The sequence below is a fragment of the Hippocampus guttulatus genome, chromosome 20 (genome assembly GCF_054856545.1).
Source record: "Hippocampus guttulatus isolate MCC_2025c chromosome 20, RoL_Hgut_1.0, whole genome shotgun sequence".
NCBI lineage: Eukaryota > Metazoa > Chordata > Actinopteri > Syngnathiformes > Syngnathidae > Hippocampus > Hippocampus guttulatus.
Genome location: NC_141280.1, coordinates 1671939 through 1696350, shown reverse-complemented (window position 1 = coordinate 1696350; position 24412 = coordinate 1671939). Strand labels below are relative to the sequence as shown.

At 47.6% G+C, this 24412-nt stretch overlaps 3 protein-coding genes across 6 annotated transcripts in view; 1 reads left to right on the top strand and 2 right to left on the bottom strand.

Annotated features, from left to right (window-relative positions):
• Positions 1–1872: 1872 nt before the first annotated feature.
• On the bottom strand, positions 1873–10424 carry ankef1a (ankyrin repeat and EF-hand domain containing 1a). Of its 3 annotated transcripts, XM_086099736.1 has the most exons (10): positions 9105–10000; positions 7416–7666; positions 7117–7278; positions 6317–6516; positions 5545–5694; positions 5308–5431; positions 3189–3996; positions 2722–2948; positions 2114–2229; positions 1873–2025 (listed from the first exon to the last, which is right to left on the bottom strand). In XM_086099736.1, exons 2-10 carry the CDS (start codon positions 7603–7605, stop codon positions 2020–2022), a joined length of 1983 nt encoding a protein of 660 aa, XP_085955862.1. In that variant the 5' UTR covers positions 7606–7666; positions 9105–10000; the 3' UTR covers positions 1873–2019. The 3 variants fall into 3 exon arrangements, with proteins under 3 accessions (XP_085955862.1, XP_085955860.1, XP_085955859.1); XM_086099734.1 differs by lacking the exons at positions 1873–2025; positions 9105–10000 and adding an exon at positions 10333–10424 and having other exon boundaries at positions 2102–2229; XM_086099733.1 differs by lacking the exon at positions 1873–2025 and having other exon boundaries at positions 2102–2229; positions 9105–10001.
• stmn4 (stathmin-like 4) overlaps positions 2810–24412 on the top strand; it is a 38165-nt gene continuing 16562 nt past the window's right edge. For both annotated transcript variants that reach the window (XM_086099744.1, XM_086099745.1), the window contains exons 1-3: positions 2810–2954; positions 6214–6280; positions 6716–6818. The gene's annotated coding sequence lies outside the window, so the exon portion shown is untranslated. The remainder of the gene's footprint in view (positions 2955–6213; positions 6281–6715; positions 6819–24412) is intronic.
• On the bottom strand, positions 10067–24398 carry emilin1a (elastin microfibril interfacer 1a). Its single transcript, XM_086099731.1, has 12 exons — positions 24088–24398; positions 19774–19890; positions 17861–18036; positions 17101–17200; positions 16908–17016; positions 16568–16732; positions 14547–15824; positions 13024–13438; positions 12024–12149; positions 11893–11910; positions 11676–11810; positions 10067–11428 (listed from the first exon to the last, which is right to left on the bottom strand). Exons 1-12 carry the CDS (start codon positions 24195–24197, stop codon positions 11109–11111), a joined length of 3069 nt encoding a protein of 1022 aa, XP_085955857.1. The 5' UTR covers positions 24198–24398; the 3' UTR covers positions 10067–11108.

Here is a 24412-nt window from a genome sequence, read left to right as displayed (position 1 = left end):
TCGCGAGGAGTGTGATCAGTATATTACCAATGTAATGCAACAAAACATACAAGTAGTGAACAGTATAACACACACACACACACACACACACACGCAGAGTGTAATTGTGCGCAAGATCCAGTGAGTGGTTTTGGGATGGAGTGCTGAGTAAGCGGCGCAGGGCGAGTGCTGGGAGACTGCAGTGCTTTTTAGCAGCAACACGCACACACACACGCACACGCACCGCGGTGGGCGCTCACACTGATACTCGGCACAGGGAGGGGAGGTGAAGACGAGAAGAGAGGAAGATGCGCTCTCATTTTTAACACAACATGAGCGCCCACTCGTCCAGATAAACCTCCCAGTCACGTAATCGACACAGGAAAGAACATACAGACATCGAGTGACACGTGAGGATAGACGGACATGTAGACGTGCCTCTACACTGTTGAAACACACACACGCGCACTCCACACACACACACACACACACACACAGCATGACTGTGTAAGTCCAAGGCCACGCCCTGACAGACACACTGCGTCACAGGTGGCCACGGGTCCGGCGGTCTCACGCTGACCTGTGCGCTGCAAAGGCCGTCACGCTCTCCATCCACCCACCCACTTTCACCATCCCCACCATTTCCTCTGAGTCACCCTCCGCTGCTTCGTCATCGCCCCCCCCCCCCCCACACACATCCATCTCCTCTCATGCCCTCTCCACCTCTTGTCGTTTCTCACCCACCAAATCTCCGCACCTATCATCAATGATATTGTGAGGCTGCCTTTTTTTTTTAAAAAAGCCAAAGGGGGCTTGAATCACAAACCTCAAAGCCAACCAACCCCCATTCTCGATTCGATTATGTAACTGCGTCCCCGTGGACCTCGAGGACACTGCAATCTAATTTTATCTGGCGATAGTGATGACGGGAGTGTGTGTGGATGCTGCGTTTAACAAAGAAACATCGCAGATTATCTCCGATGTTTTCCGATAGGGACGCGGGGCAACTCTGATGTCCCCAAAAACGTCGAGTCCGCCGCACTCTCACCGCTTGAGAGATAAATCAAGTAACAAAGCAATATCCACAATGAAGATCATTTCATGCCTTCTATTTACATGCGAGCTCAAAGCTGTCAGCTGTGTTGTTATTATTAATATTATTATTATTGTCCTTCATCCATTTTCTAATCGGCTTCTCCTCACGAGGGCGGCGGGCATGCCGGAGCCTATCCCAGCCGTCTTCGGGCAGTCGGCGGGGGACACGCTGAACCGGTTGCCGGCCAATCGCTTTTTTTTTTTTTTTTTGGAATGTGGAGAAAACCAGAGTACCCGGCGAAAACCCACGCAGGCACGGGGGAGAACATGCAAACTCCATACAGGAATCGAACCCTGCTTCTGTACTGTGAGGCGGACGTGCTAGCCAGTCACCCACCATGCCGCCCCATTCCATGTCAAGTGCGCGTACGGTAATTTGATTAAAGGCTTAAAGGTAAGATACGATTATTTATACTGGCATATCTTTGCTGTCTAGATTGATAACGCACTTTGTTTCCCACGTCACATGAGCATGATGAATCATATTTTTCCACTTCCCAGAAATGTATTTGGAGAATATTTGCTCAGACACCGTCACCCGCAGACGGCCAATTCGGGAGTGCTGTCTTGACTAGTCCCTAGAGTGCCCCCTACTGGCAACGCTCGAGAGGAATAAACTGATGAGAACACACAATCGGGATGACCTCTGAGCAAAACTTCAAAGGTCATTGAACGAGAACTCGACCAAATCGATTTGCAAACATTTTCTCTTTTTCGCAATATGGATTTTGTACTTATTCCGGATAACCTGGTCCCCCTCGGCCGACGTGTCGGGGTGACGTGATTTGCTGATAAAAGTCTGTTTATTTTGTTCACTGACACATTTTGCTGGAGTGAAGATACAGTATTGCGTAACACACAGTTGGCACTGGACCAAGATGAAGAAAGAGATCAGTCGGGGAAAGGCAGGGGACAGAATGAGTTCCAGGAGCGGCAGATGGACAGTTATTTCTGTCACACAAATAGAGAAAAGAAAAACATTTCAGGTTTTGAACGCTGCGGCTCCCGACGTAAGGTCGAGGGGCTGTTACTTGCGTACCTTTCCTTTCCCCTTTCCTTTGTTTTTTGGCTTAGGCATGCATTCAAACTTGTCTTTGACCAACTGATAGATCGCAGCGTCACCAAATGCTGTGGCGATGTCAAGGCAGGTTTGTTCTAAAAGGGAAAAAGAAAAAAAAAGAAACCTCTTTGGGTGAACAGACATATTTCCCCCTTTAAAGGTTGTCAAATTTCCATTTTCAGGCCAAATGTACCTTCAACCAGAAAAAAATTTGAACATTCAAAAAAGAGTTCTTGACCTTGGCGGGACTGTTACAATTTGGCACATATTAGTTTAAAGCTTAAATGTGAACATTTTTTTTTTTTGCCGTGTATTATTGAACTGAAATGTCACGTTCAACATTTCATGCACAATAATTAATGAGTGGAACAGATGAATTATATTTCTGTCATTTCTCATTGGACAAATGAGTTGAAAAATATGAACGCGGTGAGGTCAAACGCCATCCCGGAACCGATTGGTTTCACTTTATAGAGCGTCCGTTGCTGTTGAATTTGTTCAATTTGTAAAATAATTGAAATGAACACGAAGGCAAAACTTTTCTCACTCTGTTGGCGATCACTCGATTTCCGCCATGCGAGTCATACCTTTTTTGTTCTCCATCAAGACATCGGCGCCGGCCGTGAAGAAGAATTCAACGCAGGAGAGGTGAAGGCTCTGGATGGCCACCATGAGGGGCGTGGTCCCGGTGATGGTCTGAGCGTCCATGTCGGCTCCGGCCTCCAGCAGAAGTTCCAATATTTCCACTTTGCCGGCTTGGGCGGCGTGGTGAAGCGGCGTCCAGCAGAATTGGTCACAGATATCCACCATCGCCCTGTTGGTAAGACGCGCCACGATTTCGTGAGCGGCATTTGAAAATGGTCATTCGTGTTTCCGTGACATGATGGTCGCCCGCGGCACTCTGGAGTTTGACAGCTAAGAGTTTTTCTTCCCCCGCCCCCCGCAAAAAAATAAATAAATAAATTCTTCAAGCTATTTTAGGTTTGGTCACACGCCGCCCACTTGCTAACGATGAAAGCAGTTTGCCCGCCGCTCAAGGACGGATGTTCCTCACCTCTTTTCGACGAGGTACTTGGCCACCTCGTAGTTTCCGATGGAGCAGGCCACCATCAGCGCAGTCTTGTAATACGGATCTTGAATGTCCACGGGAATCCTTTGACTAAAAGCCAGTTCCAGAGCCTCGATATCGCCATTCTTCACCAGGTAGTTGATTTTGAGGTAGATCTTGTCTGGCTTCTCCGTGTACCACGCGGTGTCATCGACGACGGGGTGTTCTGACGGAGGATCTTGTTCCAGTTGTCGGATGTCTGCGGTATTGTAGGTTTCCATCATGTATTCCGGCGGGCCTCCGTCCTCTCGCCGCGGCTTGAACTCCGGTGGCAGGGTACAAATAGGCATGGGGAGGAGAAATTTTGGCTTCTTCTTCTTCCCCTTCCCTCCTTTGCCCCCCTTTTTCTTCTTGGGGGCGTAGGAGAGGAGAAGGTACGGTTTCTTGATGTAGCTGGCCCCTTTGATGAAGTCATTAATGTTCACGGTTGGATCTCTTCCGATCCCGTGGAACGAGATGACCAACTCGAGCTGTTCTTGGGTGACCGGAGCACCTAACGTTGTTAAAACGGAGGCAAATTTTTCCGAGGAGGCCTTTTCGCTATCAAAGCCTTGCAGCAGATCGCGCTCGTATTCGTTGGACCAGTCGTGGAGGGTCAGAGCCCACAAGTCTGTCAGGACCGTCTCGTCGGTGTTCTCTTTGCCCCTCTGCTGCTCCGCTTTCCTCAGCTCCTTCATAGCCGCTTTGTGACCGGCATCTTTGGCAATCTGACGTGGAAGAAAACCGTCCAAGTTCTTCACTTTGGCGTTGCAACCTGAACGGAAAGCAAAGCATGATGGGACTTTTCCTGTAAGTGAGTTGATCATTATTGTGGAAGACCAACGGCGGGTGGGCTGAACAATTAATCAGATTCATATCGATATGTTATTTAAAAAAAAAAAAAAGAAGGTTGGACGGTAGACTGTGTCCTGTATATATTGTGTGGGTGCAATACACACATATATCCATCCATTTTCCGAACCGCTTGATCGCGGGGGGTGCTGGAGCCTATCCCAGCCATCTCCGGGCAGTAGGCGGGGGACACCCTGAATCAGTTGCCAGCCAATCGCAGGGCACACAGAGACGAACAACCATCCACGCCCACACTCACACCTAGGGACAATTTTAGAGCGTCCAATCAGCCTGACATGCATCTTTTTGGAATGTGGGAGGAAACCGGAGCACCCGGAGAAAACCCACGCAGGCCCGGGGAGAACATGCAAACTCCACACAGGGAGGCCGGAGCTGGAATCGAACCCGGTACCTCTGCACTGTGAAGCCGACGTGCTAACCACTGGACTACCGGGCCGCCTACACACATATATATCTCTAAAATATGTGTATGTGATGTGTTGTCACAAGACCCTCTTCCTTCTGTCAATTTATTATCGCTCGGCTCCCTTATTTTGGTGAGTCCACTTCCGGGGACCTTCTGTTTGTCTCTTACTTTGAATTATCAGGCTGGGCGGGGTGTTCCCACACCTGCATTTGATCAGTAATCACTTCCTGTGTATAAGACCTGTGCTGAGGTGCAAGCGGGTGCCAGATGATTTCTGCATTAGGAGTGGTTTTCCGGCCGTTACGAGTGCAGACACCAGCCGTCTTCAACGTGGCTGCGGAACGTTTTGATTGTATCTCTGCCAGTGCCGCCCGACCCAGCCTGGTTCCACCTTCCCTCAACAAACTACTCGATTGGACACTTATCCTTCGTGCCGTTCCTTCATCTTGCCGTCAGTTCTCCGTCACTCAGCGGGCCGGAGCTTCACCTTCTTGTTTGCGAGCCACCATTGTGTCCCCGAGCCGCCTCATCAAATGCTCAATGTAATTCAACTCTCCCTTTAACCTCTGCCAACTGCCTCCCATTCGCTTTTGGTTCCGCTGCTGCCTTTACTTTGGTTATCTATCTATCTAGAAAGTGGCATCTCGGCCTTGACTGCGCAGGTTGGCTTCCGGCTCCCCACCCCCCCCCGTGTGGAGTTTGCATGTTATGATTGGCCCGCTGTACAAATAGTTGCATCTACACCTGGGACAATATTAAATTGTGGGGGGAAAAAAAGTATCAAAGGTGTGACTGATGTCTCGATACCTCTCTGAGCCAGGAACTTGCAGCAGTTGATGTCTCCCGTTGCGGCGGCAAAGTGGAGGGCCGTGCACTCGTCCACGTTAATGACACTCATATCTGCTGAGAACGCAGACAGCAGCACGATCACCTGGATGACGCAAAACGCCATAAAGAGCAAAGGGCAGAGTTGGCGAAAAACAAAACATTCTTCGGGGTTAGCCCAACACATCAACCCAAAGAGAAGTCAAAATGGAATTTCACCTCAAAAAAGCCTCCCATGGCAGCATAGTGCACCACTGACATGCGCTTCTGGTCCAGGGCGTTGGGGTCTCCCCCTCTTTTTAGAATGTCTCGGACAAGATCCAGGGAACCAGCTTTGGCGGCCTCCATCAATGCCGTCACGCCTGTTTTCTACAGACGGGAGACCGTTAATGGCGATGTCGTCGATCCCGCCTCAAGCTTATCGCGCTGATTTTTAAGCAAGTCTTTTTGGGTGTTTGTGCAGTACACGCAGCCATGTCTGAATTGAGTTTCAACACCTTCTGTGATGAAAGAAATGTTCTGAGTTCACGTCATGAAACGGGTGCCTTGGCTCAATAAAGGTTGGCAAAAACTGGTTTCAAAGTTGACATTTTTTTGAAACTTTTTTTTAAGCTCTGCGATGTTGTTTTTCATTATATTAGCATTAAGCTCGAAGACTTTTGTTATATGACATTAGATGGTTTGTTTGAACAGACTAGTGACAAATAAGGACTACGGTGTTTAATTTCACTTTTTTATATCATAAATGGAAGTGACAAACAGGTGCTGATGAGGACATGAGGGGGGGGGGGTTTTACTGTCATACTTTGAAGTGTATTTTAACTGAGTGCGTTGAAAGCAAGTAGAAATGGAAAACGATTACAATTTGTTTTTATGTCTTTTTTTCAGGTCTCATGGGATGGACGTATTATCCACCGAGCGCAACAGGAGTACATGGAACCAACAACAATTAAAGGTGAGCGCACGAAACGTGGCAAATTGAAATGTCAACCTGATCTGTTGCATTGGGGTCGGCCCCTTTCGCCAGCATCATGTGACACATGGGAGCGCAGTCTTTGGCGTGTTGACACATCAGCTGAAAGACGTGAGTCCCCTGCGAGGACACATTGTTGACATCTGCCCGGTACTCCAGCGCCGTCTGCAGGCAACGCGTGTGCCGCCTCGTCGGGTAGATGCAGTAGAACAGAACTCCTAAAGCGTTGGGAGAAACATGAACGGGTTCAGCAATCGCATTTTTTGCTAAACGATGCCCACACAAAATAGAATAACTTGAGCGCCGGAAATGCTAACCTCTACCAACTGTGCTGTGATACAAATTATTTATTGATTGATTGACCGATTGATTGATTTCATAGTTGTAATCACTTTTTTTGTGTGGTTTTCATCACAGCTAAGAACGACAGCAGGATAAAGAATGCAGTCCAGCTCGCCTTCAGCAAGTCTCCCTTTTCCGCTTCTCTCGCCGCGATGCTTCGATCGTGCATCTTCAAACCGTGAGTACATTAAATTTATTTGCGCTCTCGGACTGTCTATTATGTTGCACAGAAGACAACGGTTTCATGATGATGAGTAAAAAATTAGGGGTGGCGAGTTCCAATACCAGGTATCGTACTGGGCCAATATCGGCCTCATTTGAAGTATCGAGTACTCGCGGAGGGTGTCGATACCAGTTTTACTGGCCTATTGCAGCCAACTCTTGAGCTAACAGACATTGAAAGCTACAATACAAAGCAGTGGACTAGACTATTTATTTGTCTGTTAAATCGAGGTTCCGCCATTGACACGACTCACCTTGGCCTTCATTGTCTTGGATGCTCATATCTGCGTCGTGGTCTGCCAACATTTTCACAATGCCGTCATTACCCAGTTCAGTCGCCAACATGACCGGCGTGTGGCCCCTCTTATTCTGGATGTCAGGGTGGGCTCTCAGTGAGAGAAGGAACCTGGTCAGGTCTGAGGAAATGTTTGAGATACAAGTCATTGATTGATTACAATGAGCGGCGGGATCTAGTTGGGGTAAAAATCAATTTGTATTGCTTTAAAATGGGATGGTGGGGTGTGACGTGACAGAACAAGGAGGAAGTTGTCACCCTGATTGTTGGCCGCAACTGCCATGTGAAGTGCCCCCTTTCCATTCTGTGGCTCTGTGAGATTAATGAGGTTTTCCACCCCGAGGTTGACCATTTCCTCAATCTGTGCCTCATCGTTTTCATGGATGTACTGCAGCAAACGGTAGATCTGCAGCACCTGCAGGCGGTTGTCCACCTCCCTTCCAGTCATGCTTGCGATGAACACAGGCGACCGGAAATGACGAGAGGCTCAAAACCTGTCTGCGAGGTGCCTGTTTGAGAAATAATGAGCCGTTACCAAGCCATCATCTTCAAACTAGGTAGACAAAGATATTGTGCCGCGTTGTTGGGTTTCTATAGGTTCCGCTTAGTGTGTATTAAGCAGGGCACACACACGTGCCGACAAATAGGCCGCCTGTAATCGACATTGGTAAAGGGCAGTTTACGAAGACTACTACAATAACTACTTCTACAATGACTAGTATTTCTTTGTACAGTCCAGCAGTTTGGATGCCCTGTAGCACAATGGTGCCTCTAACAGGGCAGTCATGGTACTACAACAGACATCTGGTTTGGGGAAGATTAGTGACTGTTAGTGGAAATACAGCATCTTTTTTTTTTTTCTTTCAAAATTTGGGTATTAGTACCACTAAGGCACTTGTAGTGCTACACAAAATAATAAAATGTTCAATCTGGGCATAGTTATAGTGGCATAAACTTTTTTTCAAATCTGGTAAAGTTTACTCTTAAGTACACATACACATTTAATATTTTATTACTGTTGGTTTTTAAACCTTTACCCAGGTACAATTTTGCGGGATTATAATAGCAAATATACTTTTAAGAATAAAACGGATCCCCCCTTTTTGATTGACGCTGACTATTGTATATGTTAGCCATTACAGTTGTTGTTTCTTTGTTTTTCTTTATTTCTTTATTTTGGGTGGTACTTGGTTTTAAAAAAGTTTGAGAACTACTGCAATAGGCTCTGTGTGTTCACAAAATTCATCTTTGTGTGGGGTCTCTCATTTTAATAATCATTTATGCGCATACCCTGCTTTTGTGTGATGTGATCGTGTCTCAGTAAAACAGCTGTGCAAATGTTGTATTTCACTATCATATAGTCAACATGAAAATGTATGCCTGATTTCTCTGCTGCTGCTCAGCATGCACAATAGATGCTCAGTTCATATCAACGCATTCCACACATCTACTTTAATAGAGCAGAACTTAACCTCGACCAGCTGAAGTGGCACTGATCCACTTGTATAGAAGTGAAAAGGTCATTTCATCTTATTTTGCTGCATAATGTGTATTTCATTGTGTCGGGACGGGGATCAACTGATGGACGGATGGAATTAACGCTTGAAATCAAATGTTTGCTGGCTGAACAGACATTTCTGCACAGCTGTTGTACGGAGACTAAGACGCAAGGCCATGATACATTAGAAGGTGAGGTCAGTATTCGGAACCTCTATGACGCAAATGTATTGAGCTGTAATTAACAGCGACGTTACGTCACCACCACCGCGAGACGAAGAAAATCCAGAGCGGCACTTTCCCGTAAATACTAATTAACCACCCCTACCAAATGCTTGTCTGCTTGAGGCACATGCATGTTTTCAAATCAATAAATAAACAAATAAATATATTCCAGACGTGCAATTTTAACAATAACAAAAGGTAAGCTTCAGTCACGACTCCACTGACCTGCACTACGAACGCGCTCGTCCACTGAGAACAACTGCCCGCTGTCGGCATTCAGACATTTGCTCCAAAACCTCCGCTTCTATAGCCATCATGAACATGTCGTCTTCCATAATTACAAGCAGGAGGCCATCCTTATAATTCAAACCGTCGTCTCTTTTGTTTCCACGGGTGGAGAGGCGTAACTGGGCTCCATGGCAACGGAACGCGCTCAATCCCAGCAGTGCAGTGTGGGACATACTTTCGGGTGGTGGTCAAGTGGCCATTTTACTTTAGAGGACAAAAAAAATGTAAGTTGAGGGGTTCGTAGGTTTTAGATGGATTGCTATAAAATGATAATAATTAACAATTTAACAAAAGCTTACAAAAACAACACAAATGTTATGTATTTAGTTACCTGTGTAAAAAAATACATTGGTAAAACGAAAAGTTTTGGTTCAACTCTTGTATTGAAGTCAAAAGTAAATATGGCCATGATCAATTCACCTGCTCAAGCTGTGACGGAGCTGCCATTAATTATTGAAAGCGTCAAGCAAAGTAGCCGTTTACCTCATTGCAACACATTGTTCCGAAAGGGCCTTGACCGATCACTATTCAGTACATACCCAGTATGTAGATTGATTCGATTTAGCTGTGCTTCCGCCGTCGGCCACAAGAGGACAGTGTAGTGCAGACTATAAAACCCTCGTTGTAACTCGCTGCAGCGACACCTCGGTAGGACAAGCCTAAAGTCAATACAATTTACTTACTTTAGTGCCCCTCCTGGGCCATAATAAAAAGGAAACGAAAAAGTGCAAATGACTCAAGAGCAGTCAAATATTTCATAGGTCATCTGTTACTTTTGCACGCGTGTCCAAACCTTCGCCAGTCTCCCACACCACCTGCCCTCCCTAAGAAAAGGTAGAAATCGTAATTATACAAAAAAAGTGACAGTCCAAATAAACGGACACTGCCAGAGCCCCTGGTTGAAGTGTGTACAGTATGTTGTATTTGGCACACATGATAAAACATACAAAAAGACAGGACCTTCCGAGGTGAATTGGTAGCGTGTAAAAATATTACATGGTTTTAAAATATTTACAATCCTTCAAGAGTGTACAATTCTTTAAAAAATAAATTGGAAACCCCATTCTCAACAATGAATGACAAGGAGATTTTCTATCAAGGGAAAATAGGAATTGGTAATAGAATAATTGATTGAAATGAATGTACTGCTCATACAATAGCTTACCCAGAATGGCAACTTATTCATGCAAAAAAAAAAAAAAAAAGTGATGTGATGTTACACCAACTCGAGATGGTCCCCAATAGAACAGTGAAAACAAATCCCATCTCTGCCCCTGTCTGCCCTGCTCTTTCCTCTGTCTCATCCTGTGGTCTCCAGCACATGAACTGTGGACGACTTCACTTTTGCTCTTCCTGCAAAGAATCGTGATTCAAACTGTGTCACACTCCCACTTATTTCCCTCTGCATATTTCTCGGACATTTGGCTTCCTGCACCATGCTTCTCGGAATCTACTTGTGGTCATATCGAAGTTGGCAGCACTAAACAATTGCGATCATGAGAGAAAAATGTCTGGGAACATGGCAAGAACCCGCATCTTTTATTGCTGGGGTTGGAGTGCTAAACACACAAACTCAGAACCTCCATGAGCTTTATCTTTTACCCCCCGCCCCCCTTCATTTCATTGAAACGGCAGCTGAAGTCCCCTATATCATAAACTAATATTCAAGTTTTGGGAAGGAATATGTACTTGATATCAAGTCCTTAAAGCGGTGGAGCGCAAATGATTGCTTTCAAAGCGTAAGCGTGTTTATTTACATATGATGACTAAAGTTCAGAATATGCAAGTCCCTGATAGAACGCTCTTTTGCTCTCAAAAGAGACCCACTTTCAGTCTCCGTGACTGCCCGGTTGCTTCATCTTCAAACAAACAAGCCCCTCCCCAAAAAAAAAAAAAAAAAAAAGAGTCCACGCTCTGAAAATGTCACCAGTGTCCAGCCAATCAGATGGTCTCATAGAGTAACATCCCACTGAAGATGGTCAAGGGTTCCGAGGAGTACGCCAGCTTGCCGCTGACCAGGTCGATACAGATCGTCTCCCCCGCCTCCATGGGCAGGATGATGTTAAAGACCGCCAGAGCTCCGGGGATGTGTTTGGCTTCCGCCATGGGCTTTTCCAAGCCTTCGGGCTGATATCCTGCCGAGTCAACTCGAGCCACACCGGTGTTGGATTTGGACAGCACCGCCTCGATCTTTACATTCTTATGGCCGGTCAGGATTCCAGTGAAAAAGTAGTTCCCTCTCACTGGAGCTGTGAAGTAACCTGCGGGACAAAGCACCAAACGCATAAAAGATAACACGTCATTGCTGCAACTTTCCTGACCTGGTGACTTATTTCGAGTTGTTGGACCGTTTGAACAAATCCCATTGCGCGTATGTAAATGCACCACGATGACTTGTGTTTATTTCTATTGTGCAGTGTGACAGAATGACAATAACTTGCGGTAGTATTGATACGTGCGTGTTGGGAGCTCAGGAAAAAAAAAAAAAAAAAAGATGCGAATTCAAACCTGTTCCGGGGTTGTAGACGCCATTCTCATTGACAAATACTTTGTTGAATGCAATGGTCCCGACGCCCCTCATTGGCCTGGTGAGCGCGGCCGAGAACGAAAGTCGTGGCACGTGGGCGTCGGACCCCGCGAGACCTGATGGCGGGGACGGAGAGAGCTTAAACATGAAACGGGAACGCTCAAGCTGTCATGTGATGTTTAGTTAGTCGGCACGAACCCTGTTCGCCTCGGAGACCTGCAAAATGAGGTGAAAGATAAAAACAGTGAGTCACCATGTCGGACTCCTCTTCGGACAAACAATTGAACTTGCTGATCGGTTCAACAAAGGCTGATCATTTAGTTCTCTACCTGGGGGTCCGGCTGGACCTTGTTTGCCCGGTTCACCCTGAGGTCCCACCTTTCCTTGGGGTCCCATAACTCCCTGCGGTCCAGAGTGCCCTCGCTCACCTTTGGGGCCCGGTAGACCCGGTGGACCTACAGCAGAGGAACAATTGGGCTGGATTCACGCAACCTGGTTCAAGTGACACATTTCAGTTTAGCCCGGCCGATATCCTGCCGAGTCAACTTGAGCCTTTGGCTTTTCAGTTTGACTGTTTTTGAGCTGTCTAGTGTCTTTGTTGTTAATGTGTTGTTTGCTGTTGCATCTTTTTTTTTTTTTTGCTCCATGTACAGCGCTCTGTATGCAGCGTTGGTAGTTTTAAACTGCTCGAGAAATATCGATGAGTTTAGTCACACCCCCTTACAAATAAGCCACGGTGACAACAAAAGCGGCTGTGGCCGACGTTACAGTTGTAGATGCTGGCTTAGTATTCCTAGCGCTGCTATTTATTATATTTTTTTAAACTGGATGTGTTCGCCAGGCCCTTATCACAAATATGCGCTTTTACAATCGCATTACTTTTATGAATAGCCTGTTAGTGACAGGCGCCCCCCTTTGGCGAGAGACTCAAGTGGGGTCGGGATTAGGAAAGTGAGGCTGCATTCAAATCCTGCTCAAAGTTGTCAGAATACAACCCCCCCCCCCCCCCCCCCCCTTGAAGTGAAAGAAGACAAACCCTCTTCTGAGCTTCTTTACTGATAAGCGAAGTGTCACGGGAGATTCCTGAAACTTCTGCCGTACGCGAAGAAAGCCGTGAGCTTTAACCTGATGTGTATTTCGCCCAGATGTTTACCGAAACTCCTTTTTTTTTTCACACACTGCAGACTTTATAGGCTCTTAAGTAAAACGCTTGACAGGCCAGATTCTTACTTTGGTCTATTTTTTACCCTCTCCGACTGCCTCCCATTAAGCAGGCTTTATATCTTGTCCAAAAGTCAGATCCCATGCCCTGCCTCGTCGGAGTCTTACCCATGAAATCCTGTCGTATGAAATCATGGAACTCCTTCGCCAAGTCTAGCAGAGATGAGTTCAGTCTGTGTATTCCGGAGTGGACTTTCTCAAGCTGGACGTTGTGAATATTATCGATAAGCTGCCCTTGAGATGCGACTGTTTCATTGAGTCCATTGACACAACTCCACAGCCCGGTCACATGCTTGTCCAGGCCCTCCTTGATCCTCCGCAAACTGTCGGAAAAAGAGTCGAAGCGTCCGCACAGTCCTTCCACCTTGTCGAGACGACGTTCCAGGCCGTCGCTCGCCCGCCGACACTCGCCGACTTCCGTCACGTGGTTACTCCTGATCACTTCCACGTCTTTGCCGAGGCTGGCGAATCGAGCGGCTGAGTCATCGACATGCTCGGCCAGATCATCTTTCAAATTGTCCACCTTTAACAGAGAACAGGCGCGCTAAGTGTGTGGGTTCTGGATAATACATCGTCTCTTATTCTACGGTTCCAGTGAGACGCGTCTCCGAGCCAGAGCAACTGTTACATTCCAAAAAGATTTGAGTCTATCACTTGAATGAAACAACACATAAAACATCCTTGCGGCAATGACACCGTTGCCATAAATGGTCGCCGAGTGTTCCATTCTCAAAGGCCGTTTAAAGTGGAGTGAAACAGTGGTTCGGCAGGGGATGATTTCGCTCGTGGTCGTACTTTGTCGTACTTTGAAGATTTGTACTCTTCAAAGTACAAATTCTGACCCAGTGACTTTCTCACATGTGAGCCATGCCCCCCCCCGCCCCCCCCGTCAGGCCATCAAATTCCGTCCAAACTTTAATAAGACGCAGATTGCGCTTGCTTTGCTTATTATTATTAGGTCAGTTGGAGTAGAGTTTATATGTGTCTGCATTTAAGTTCACTTGCCAATACGATATTCTTAGAGAACAAACCATGCCCGCGTTAAAGCATCCGGTCTTGAAATAAGAAGTGCCCGATCATTTTGTCGTGCAGACGTTTGTACAAGCACTGCGTGCAGCTTGAAATAGCAGCTATGCTAGCGCTAACAAAACAAGCTTTTCGGTTCCGACTTTCAGGGCTGTCCTCAATTCACGTCCGCGTTCCCTTGCGAGACTAAGCATTCGAGTAAACATGAACTTAGACAAACATGATTTGTACAGTTCTAAGGTTGCAATGGCACCAGATCGATTAAGGCCTGGACTACCGATAGTCCTGCTATGCTCAAACTGCAACATGGCATCTATCTGTTGGAGAGTCACCAGTTTGTGCTGCCCGATTCCTGTCAAGGCGCCCACACGCTTTACGAGTGCGGTTCCGCTCTGACTGCTTTCCTGGCATGTCTGCGTGTCTACGACCTGGTTCTGTGTGCAGCGTGCAATACAAATATACGGAGCAGTTTCATTTCCTTTAGGAGGATTATGATGAGTATCGTCAATTCAGGATAACAATTAGGGTAATAATGTACCGCTGGTTGATCTCGGGGGACGCAGAACGAGCGCAGGCGCAACAAAATCATTTCCGATTCCTTTTACCTCCGAACGGATCCTGTCCTCGGTGTCGGTCAGATCATCCAGCGTGTAGCCGTGTGTCCGTATGCTTGTGTCCATGCTCTTCAGAGTGTCATTAATGGAGCGGAATGTGAGCATGACCTGAGATAGCTCTCCTCGGATGGACTTCAGATCCCCTCCTAATCTTCCATTGTGGTCACCGTGACCGTCTAAGCGATTCCTCAAATCGCGGATGTTGATTTCGCACCGTTGGCCCCTCTTCTCCGTTTCCTCTCGGAGTCGTCCCACCTCTTCTCGGAGGTTTGAACACACCTGAGAGCACGCCGTTTCTCCCGAGTCCACCTTTCTGCGGATGTCGGCGAGCTCCGTCCGACACTTGTCGAAGCCCGTCGCGGTGGTGTTGGCGAGCGAACGCAAGTCTTCCTCCACGCTGCCGCAAACGGAGCAGTCTTCCCACTCCCGGTTTAGTGTTTCGACTCGCGCCGCGATCCGATTGAAGTTCTCGCCGCCCTCGCCCGTCACGGCAATGATCTTTTTGACGTCGTCCGTTAGGTTAATGAGCCTGTCGGCCAGCGAATCACCCGACACGGACAAATCATTTAAGCGCGTGTTGAATTTCTGGATTTCCCCCCGGTTAGCCACAACCCTCCATTCCAAGGTTTTTACGGTGTCTGCGGCTTGATGGTCTTTTCCGATGCGCCCGCAAGTGTCGTTGCACATTCTGGTGGTGGCTGTTAAAGTTCTGTCCAGGAAAGTCGTGACGTTCTCCAGCCGGCCTAAACGTCGACTGTGGTCCGTTACGGTGTCTCCAAGGACGGCGACGTCGAGCTCCAGCTTTCCGATTTTGAAGCGATGATCATCCAGCTGACTCAGGAGCGTGTTACGTAGCTGCGTGACGTCTCTTTGGACGCCGTCCTTCAGATTGTTGCCGGTGTTCGTGCACCTTTGCTCCGTTTTTCTCACCGTGTTGTTCACCCTCTTCTCCAAGTCTCTCAGTTTGACGTTCATCCGGTCCTCCGTCACCCGTCCCTTTCCTCCCCCGCTTCCGGCCAGCTCCTTATCCAGTCGCCCTTTTATGGTGTCACACTTGCCGGAAGTGGCGGTGACTTGGACATCCAGATCCGACAATCTCTTCTCCAGCTCGGTGACCGTATTGCAGCAGGCGCGGGACTGTTCGGTCTCACCGCGAATGATTTGCAGGCTCTGCCTAAAATGTTGGTCCATGGAGCTGATCAACTTCTCCAGGGACCTCACCCGTTCTCTGTCCTCCTCCTGCTGCCGCCTCAGATTCTCTACGCCGGCCTGAATGCAAGAAAACGGACACTCCGTTAATAAAGGCTAACCCCTTGTCGAGAAGCTTTTGTCACTTTTAGAATATAGCGGGCGTCGGAGCCGAGTTACGGTGAGGCTAACATTAAGACATTGCGGTTTCCTTGGAATTCTGTAGGAGTGATCGGAGCTTGCAAAAGATTTATAGGGAAAAAAGTGCTGCATTTTGACGTTTCTCTCTTTCCTGCATTTGACGAATCCACCTGACCAAACAATGTCCGACGGCGATTTATGTCACACGCACGGCCTACGTTGTTTCCCCCGCAGGAAATACGCTCATACTGAGTCGTACCGCGCTAAGTTGAACCTGGTGCAGTGCACGCATCGGCATGATGGATTGACTCCATTTTTTTTACTGATGCAACGCTGCTTGTGAGGGGCACCCGCGGGGAAAAACCAGGCACGGGCTTTTCTGTGAGGAACCATGAAAGGTGAATGAGGTCAGAAGTGACTCGGTGTTTACGGAGAGCAAAGTTATGGCTTTAAATGGCTTTGTGCAGTCATCCTCACCCTCTGGGAGGGGGAAATGATAGCAGACCTTAACTCCACCTCTCTATTACTTGGCACTACCTGATACCAGAACCAGCATTGAGATTGCAGCGGAGAGGCACCTGGGTCAATAAGCAGCTTTTTAAAAAAAACCAAAAAAAAAAAAACCAATGTGAATCTAATCCTGGGATGTACTGTATTTATTTATATAGTAGATCAGGCTTCACCTGGCAGGCAGAGCACGACAGGGTCACCCTTCTCTCCAGCTCCGTCAGTATTTGCTCTTTGAGTGCGTTCGGCTGGTGTCCTCCCGCGACAGCGGCTCCATCCAGGTCGTTCCCCGCTCCGTTCTCTAAATGGTTATTTATGTGGAGCAGGGTCTGATCGTGGACCTGAACAAATATACCAAATCACAAAGTTGTCGCTCTGTTCCCCACCCCCCACCCACCCCCGATTGCAGGACGAAGACAATCAAGTAGTGTCCAGAAAATTGAACTTCAATACAGTGACTAATATCTACCCTTTGTTGGCAGTTTGATTCTTTTTTTGTTTTGTTTTGTTTTTTACCTGTGTCCTATTATACAGATGGTCCAGCTTTGTGTGGATGTTGTTGATCGTTTCCTTCATGTGCGGTTGGGCTGAATCAGCTGGTACAATCGCTCCGTTCAGTACCGAACTGTACGCGACAAGAGTGGACATTACTTTCCTGAGCAGAGGCGCAGGGTGAGTGACTTATGGCTGGAATAAGACGTTGGCATACAACTTCTGGTTTAGATCGCGAACGGAGGTCTGTATGTTGCGGAGGTCTTTGGCGAGGCCGTTGATGGTTTCCTCCAGTTTTCGGACCTTTTCACTGTCGCCTGCGTACAAAGAAAGTGTCCAAAAGTGTCTGGACCCGAAGAAGTGTCATCCGATGGCGAAGTGATTTTGGCAGACAATTGACAAACTTATTTGGTTATGGATAAGAAACACTTCTATAAGACTTCCTCTCGAATTTTGTGCGTCTGAATTTTCAACCAGCTGAACCCTGATTTTTATTCCCCGGGTTTGTTTGGTTCAGTCTTGTTCTAAAAAAAATGATGTGTAACATTGTTTGGAAGCAAGATCACGATCGACCACAAAATTTAGTTTGGACCTGAGTGGAGAAGCTGCGGTTTTGTGTACAAATGCCGTCTGGCTCCGTGCGACTGTTTCCACTGGTTTTGGTCAGCGGCCACAGATAATGGAAAGTGTGGCGTCACAAAAGGGCGACGTCATAAACCGCAGAATTTACAATTCCACTGTTTGATGACTGAGTCTTCTCTGAAAGGCCACTGAACTCTTGATATGCAACATATGCCGGAGGAAAGACTATTTCATTTCAGGTGGAGCTCGAGTAACTTAAAACCATGCAGGTTTTTTTTTTTTTTGTGGCTTGTATTGTTTTTAAAATTATTCATAAACTGGACTTTTTTCTGGGGGGGGATGACTGTTACACATGCTTAGATGACCGATTCTTTCGACAGCACGCAGCTCCTTACCATTTCCACTCTGTCCGCCGCCTTGCGTGTGGCCTGTCTGTGTGACAAGCGGTCGCCCGCTGTTGACCGGCCCCTCGAGACAGTCCTCCCCGGAGTATCCGTGGCAACATTTCCACTCCATTTCTGTCACCATCTTATAAGCCACCTTGTACCTTGGCCTCCTGTACGTCCGGTATCTGAGAAGTCAGGGAAGTGGCCGATGAACAAGAAAAATATTTACACGCTGTTTTTTTGCACGTGGAAGCTTGCAGATATCGTCGGCGACGTGCTTCAAACTCAAGGGAAAATAAATTATCTTTGGAATACCGTAATATATTCGGTGCGCCCTCTCTAGTCGAGACGCGGCCTTGCTGACCAATAACTAAAAACAGTACCGCACGGGACCGATATTGCGTTTCAATAAATTGAGAGACGACTGCCGTTACGCATCATTAAAACGGTCTGGATCATAAAAATGGGCGAGGTTTTTTTTTTGGGCGCAGAACAGCACAAGTGTCTTGTGTTCTCTGGATATAAACGTTTGATGGCAGGTGGAACCGTTCAGAGTTGAGAGTTGTAAACATTGCCTGCTATTTCTGCTCCATTCTCCAAGACATCAGCTATATTTAGCCACGACTAAAAGTCCATGTTTTACTGGCAGGCTTATCTTGGCCAGTTCTCCCCCCTCGTCAATGCGCCGTTCCGATTTAAGATCCCGATTTAAGATCGAGGGCCGTGCTCGTCCGAATAATCAGCACGCAATTGGACGGAAGTCACAATGAGGCTTTTATGGCAGCAAGTCCAGGCACATTAACGAGCCTCGACTGTAATTATCTTTACTTTGGGGGGAGGGGGGGAGTCAGTTACTCCCTTCGTACGCGACCCTCCAAAAGTATCGCCCGCGCAGCCTTTGCTACGCCCATGGAAAAGACCTTCTTCTTCCAGCTCTCTGCACTGAGAGCGTGAGAAAAAGGAATACAATGTGCCCTCAGAGGGAATATTAAAAAAAAAGAGCTAGAAAGAGATGGTGGGTGGAAGAACAATTATTAAAAAAAAAAAAAATGGAACAAGAGCTCAAGCTTGAGTGTTTTCCGGTGCGCCAGGCTAGAGCGTGATGGCCGAATTCTGCTCCATTCTTGTCATAGCCCGGGTTTAGGCAGATGATCGAGGCGAGCGCAAGTATGGAGGATTGAAGCTCAAGCCGGCGTCCACATCGACACACTTCTGACTTTGAGAGAACAAAAAACATCAGGAGAGTTTGCTGAATGTTTTCTCACCGCCTAACATCCGTATTTGGAGAGTCTCATCAAATCCATCCCATCTAGAGTCAATTTGTTCCCCGACCGAGGACACCGGATATTCCCCGGTCGACACAGCGATGCACGTATTGGGTTTGAACACAGCCTCGTCGCTGAAATCAAACCCTTGCGGTACGAGCGTGCGCGCGGCGACATTTTTGGCGGCGCACCAGCAGAACCGCAAGCGAGCACCGGACTCTCTTGAAAGACGGTTTGAAAATAAAACAGCGCCGAGTGAAATGAGTATCCTCAGACAGGAAGAGGCGAGATGGAGCCCCTTGGACGGAATACAAGCCGGCGCAATAAAAGCCAGGAAGTTAATGAGGAGACAGATATTTATTTCAGTGTGCAGAGAACCCAGCGGAACGCTCCTGAGCTCGTACGAGTCGGAATTTTCAGGGGAAAATGAGCCTCTCCAACATACGCGGCATTCACGTCAGTCGTCTCATATTCACAATGTCTCTGATTAGATTGCCTTCTTTACCGCCGCGGTGCAAATTGCTTTCTATATTTCCCTAAATACCAACGAGGAGAAGAAAGAAAAAAAAAAAAGACTGGCGTAAAGAATGGCTTGTTTGACCTCAGAGGTTCCACTTTGAGCGCGTGTGTGCGTGAAGATGAGTGATAGGTACTCACGCCACTCGAGGACACTGGCCCCAGGTACAGCGTTGGTAGTCCGGTTTGATATACGTCTCCACGCCACCCTCCATCACGCAGCTAACGGTGCGCGTCACCACGTAAGCGCACCAGTTCCTATGATTAAAAACAGGAAAGAAAAAACACGCATAGGCTAAAGGAAATGACGAACGATATGTGGCCGTATTAATCGTAAACGCAGTCGGGCCTGACGACAAGAATCGTTGTTTTAGAAGAAAAAAAACTGGAGATCAAATCTCAACCCATACTTATTTTGTGAAAACGTCAGATCGTATCAAGAAAATTTGACAAATTCAACAGCGGATACCATTGTAAGCTTTCGCCAACACACACACACAGTGAGAGGGTCACAATATTGCAAAGAGCTCCCACCGTACTGTTGAATCAACACGTCCCACATTTAACCCTTCGGCTTGATAAGATTGGTTGTTGCCGGCAGTCGGAATGTGCAAAGTTAGAACAGACTCCGGAGGCCGGCACTCGTTTTCGGGCTGCCCGGCGCAACTTGAGATCACTGGCAGATCGTGTTTGCTCGACTATTCATCGGCAACTATTCATCGTTCGCCTGTCACTTGCTATTGGCCGTTGTTGTTTTCCTTTGGCGCTACTCCAGCCGCGGTGTTTCGAGGCAGTCGTCTGCCACCTCGCTTCGGGAATAATCCGCCTTGGTCAGCCGCCACAAACACAGCTGCCGCGCAACTTTATCGTGTTCGGCGGTTGGTTTCACTGTGTGTGTTTTGGACTTTCTTCGAGAATTTCCCCCCCCTGTCAGGAGTTGAAATGGAACACAGACGAATGGAATCGGGAGGATCGAAAAGGAGACAGCCGCAATGAATCTAAAAGTGCTTTGTCCGGTCCCTCTCCGCTTGCTCGGAGTTTTTGGGTCTCGTTGATTCAGTGAGCTGCCTCTAGCGACGTATTATCCCGTTTTCGGCGCACCCCTGCATGCGTGCGTGTTTGCTGTTTAGCAGGCGACACCTTTGGCCTTATTCTCACTCTCGGCAGAGTGAGGTCAAGCATTCCATGCCGTAATCCGGTAAAGCAACATTCGTGCCAAAAGCTGGAAAGAAGAAGTGTTTCGTGACAACAGAGACGCGGAGAGGGCAAGCGGGAGCGTCAACGAAATGGGGGGAATGCGGCTTAATACTTGAAGAAAGAAATCGCTAAGCGCTCCCTTTTGTTTGCGAGACCTTTCATTTGCCCTCAAGGGACGGCTTTGACGGCGTACTTCAATGAGCTCCTTGGGACCCTTCGCAAGGAGGTGCGCCTCTATGTTTGAACTCTGACCCCCGGCTCAAGCGGCCCTCCAGTGTCCTTGTAAAGATATGTCCTTCGCCACACGAACGTATACACTCGAGTGCACTCACTCGCGCTTGAGCAATTGCACGCGGGTGAACATAATGGCAGAGCGCGCATTCTTCTGATGTGACTTTGGTTTAATGTGCTGCGCGCACACACGCGCCATTCTCTGTTTGGACGTGTTTCAAAATGTGGGGACAGCACCACTGTGTAAACTTCTCTTTGATTGTTTAGCCTGGCAGTCGGTAAGATATACAGAGACGAGGCATGATACTGCCATTTGTTTTAGCACAGGCGACACACGCGTTGGGACATCTCCGGGTGGGTGGGGGGGGGGGGGTGGGAGGGCTTCAACTTTTGGCCATTTATGGAAAAACATGTTGATAAATTCTAACCTGGGTTGGGCCTTAACATAAATATTGGCGATTGTATCACTCGCGCAGTTGAAAAGCGACACATTTCCATGCAGAGGTGGGGGGGGGGGCGGGGGGGACTTGGGTCACATGACTTGGACTCCGGTCAACTCGAGTCGTGATTTAATGACTTGCGACTTGCTTGGCAAGAACTTCTGAAAGGCTGAAATGGACTTGGCCTTCATGAGACTTTGACTTGACAAGTCCTTCTGTGTACATTTACAAATATATTTAGATATTCATTATATTAATACAGTGATCTTTCGTGTGTGTGTGTGTGCGTGCGTGTGTGTGTGTCTCTTGCACACCGCGCACCAGGCAACCTCGGCCACTGGTTGGTTCCACTCCAAGGTTTGCAAATCCACTGTAAGAGAGACAACATCTATGATGTTTACCTTCATCTATCGCAGTGGTGTCCAAACTATGGCCACGGGGGCCATATGCGGCCCGCCACCTATATTTCAGCGGCCCACGACACGACAAGAAAAAGAAAGAAAGAAATAATGCCATTTGTCATGGGCCGGAAGGTTAGTTAATACACACAAGCCTGGGGTGCGCTCAAGAGGCCAACCAACCATGTCGCATCACTCAATGAGTCAAAACGGCAGCAGCAGACTCCTGTGATGTGGAGAGAGAACCCGAATAGAAGCCCCTATTGCGGGAGCTCAACCTCCAGGCGATTTGCTTGTCCAGACGCACACCCGCGTATACACACGCTAAGTGCAAACATATGGTAAGCATGACCGCAGCTGTGGAGCACATGTAATTCTGTAAACTGTCAGTCATTTTCTCGTGGCGCGTGCAAGTTTTATGATCAACAACGCACACGTGCATGTACTTAGAGTACAGCATCATCCTTGGCTGCCTCAACTAAAACCGATGAAGCCATTCACTCATATTTACCGGTGCAAACAGACACACAACATCCACACGTCAGTGCTAAAACTGCTCAACCTCACACAGAGCCTTGGCGAAATAAGATCTCGAACTCGTTCTTAACTTACTGCTGGTTGGCAACGGCAGCACAAAGAGCAGACGGGTGAGCTTAATGACATTGCGCGAGCAGCGAATGAGGTAGCCATGACAAAATTGTAATTGAATCAGGCGCGATATATGACAAAAAAAAAAATCTGTGCAGTGGCGTGTCAGAGCGAGTGTTGGTCATTCGTTGGGATGCGTCGGTCGTATTCAAAAAGGGGCGATTTGCGCCGCAGTGGGTGTGAACACGCCGACTCCATTCACCTGCACATGTGGCACACCCGCATCTCATTCATTAAATTAGCCGGTGATAACCGCTGTTGATTAAAATATGTCTAGGGACCTCATATATCCATCCATATCCGCGATTGTTTTTGTCAGCCTGGGAATGAGCGACATTGTGGTCTGTTCCGCTTTTCACCTTAAGTCAGCAGGGTTAGACTCCAGCTTGCCCATCGTCCTGAACAGGATAAGCAGTATTCACAACGGACAGAGAAATGGATGGATAATACTTCCTGACAAACGAAGGATTGAGGCCATAATTCTTTCTACGCGACCCACTCTGGTGGCTTTTAAGACTACGAACTCATTTCATCCCAACAACTCAACTTTATTTCTAGATGATTTAAACAACCACTGCTGTAGCCAACGACTGTTTACGGAAAAAATAATGAAAATAATGATAATCGGTGTGGCCGACTGGTTAGCACGTAGGCCAAGGGTTCAACTCAGGGCTCCTTCTGGTGTGGCGACTGCATGTTTTCTCCTCACACAGTTCCCCAAAGCAAGCATGGTAGGAAAATTAAAGACTCTAAATTGGTGCGAATGTTTATTTGCGCCCTGCGATTGGCTGGTGATGAGTTCAGAGTGTACCGAGTTGTCATCCTCGTCTTCCTGCTTCCGAACCCTGATGTGTCTTGCTTGCTGTTGTTGTTGTTGCTGCGGCACGGCACGGCACATGAATGTGCTACGTGTGAGCCTTGGGTTATTTTTTTCCTTGACTCCACATTCTGTCTTTTTGTTCATATATCTATGGCGGTGACGTATAGCGACAGGCAAAATAATTCAATGCTCTTCCACAAGATGGCAGAAGAAGATGCAATTAACCTGCGTATCCACCTGTTGCCATTCATACAACAGAAGAGCTACGTGACGGGCTCCAACTTCTCACTGGGCAAGTGAATTTGGGAGTAAATTCAAATGGGATCAGCATTACATTAGTGGACCTGTTCATACTTTTTTTTTTTTTTTGTGGTGACACTTTCGTTTGGTACTGTGGTGTGAGATTCAGCTTCATGTGAGGGACACAAGATAAGGAACACATCTAAAATCAGTACATTTGCGCCAAGACATAACTACGTGAACATATTGTTGAATTCATATTTTTTTCTGACAATGTCCCTGATGATGATGATGATGATGGCGATGATACCTGAACTAACCGTTCTCGCCGTCTCGCACGATGTTACAGCTTGCAAAACCGCTCTTAAAATTTCCTCCTTGGCTCACACGCATCTTCATTCATTCCAAAGTACAACACGTTTTTTTTGGTGGGGGCGGGGGAGGGGGGGGGGGTACGAACACAGCATGAGCGCGATCCTACCGGTGTCTGCTCGCCGCCCTCTGCCCACTTAGGACCGCGGGCTCCGCGTATCCGAGCCCCCAAGACAGCCGGGCCAGGGCGAGGGCGAGCAGGTAAAACAGCGTCTCCATCCTCGGCTCCGGTGAAACAACCTGACAGTCTAAAATTAATCCAACAAAGAAATAAAAACTCTCCGTCGTTATCGACAGCTGAAAAACGGTGGCGTCATATGATGAGAAGCTCCTCGGAGGACAGTCACGTGCATTTTTTTTAAAAACCTCTAACCGGCGCTCAACAGATGGAACTGTGTTCGTGTGGCAACTACTGATTCAGACGCCGAGAAAGA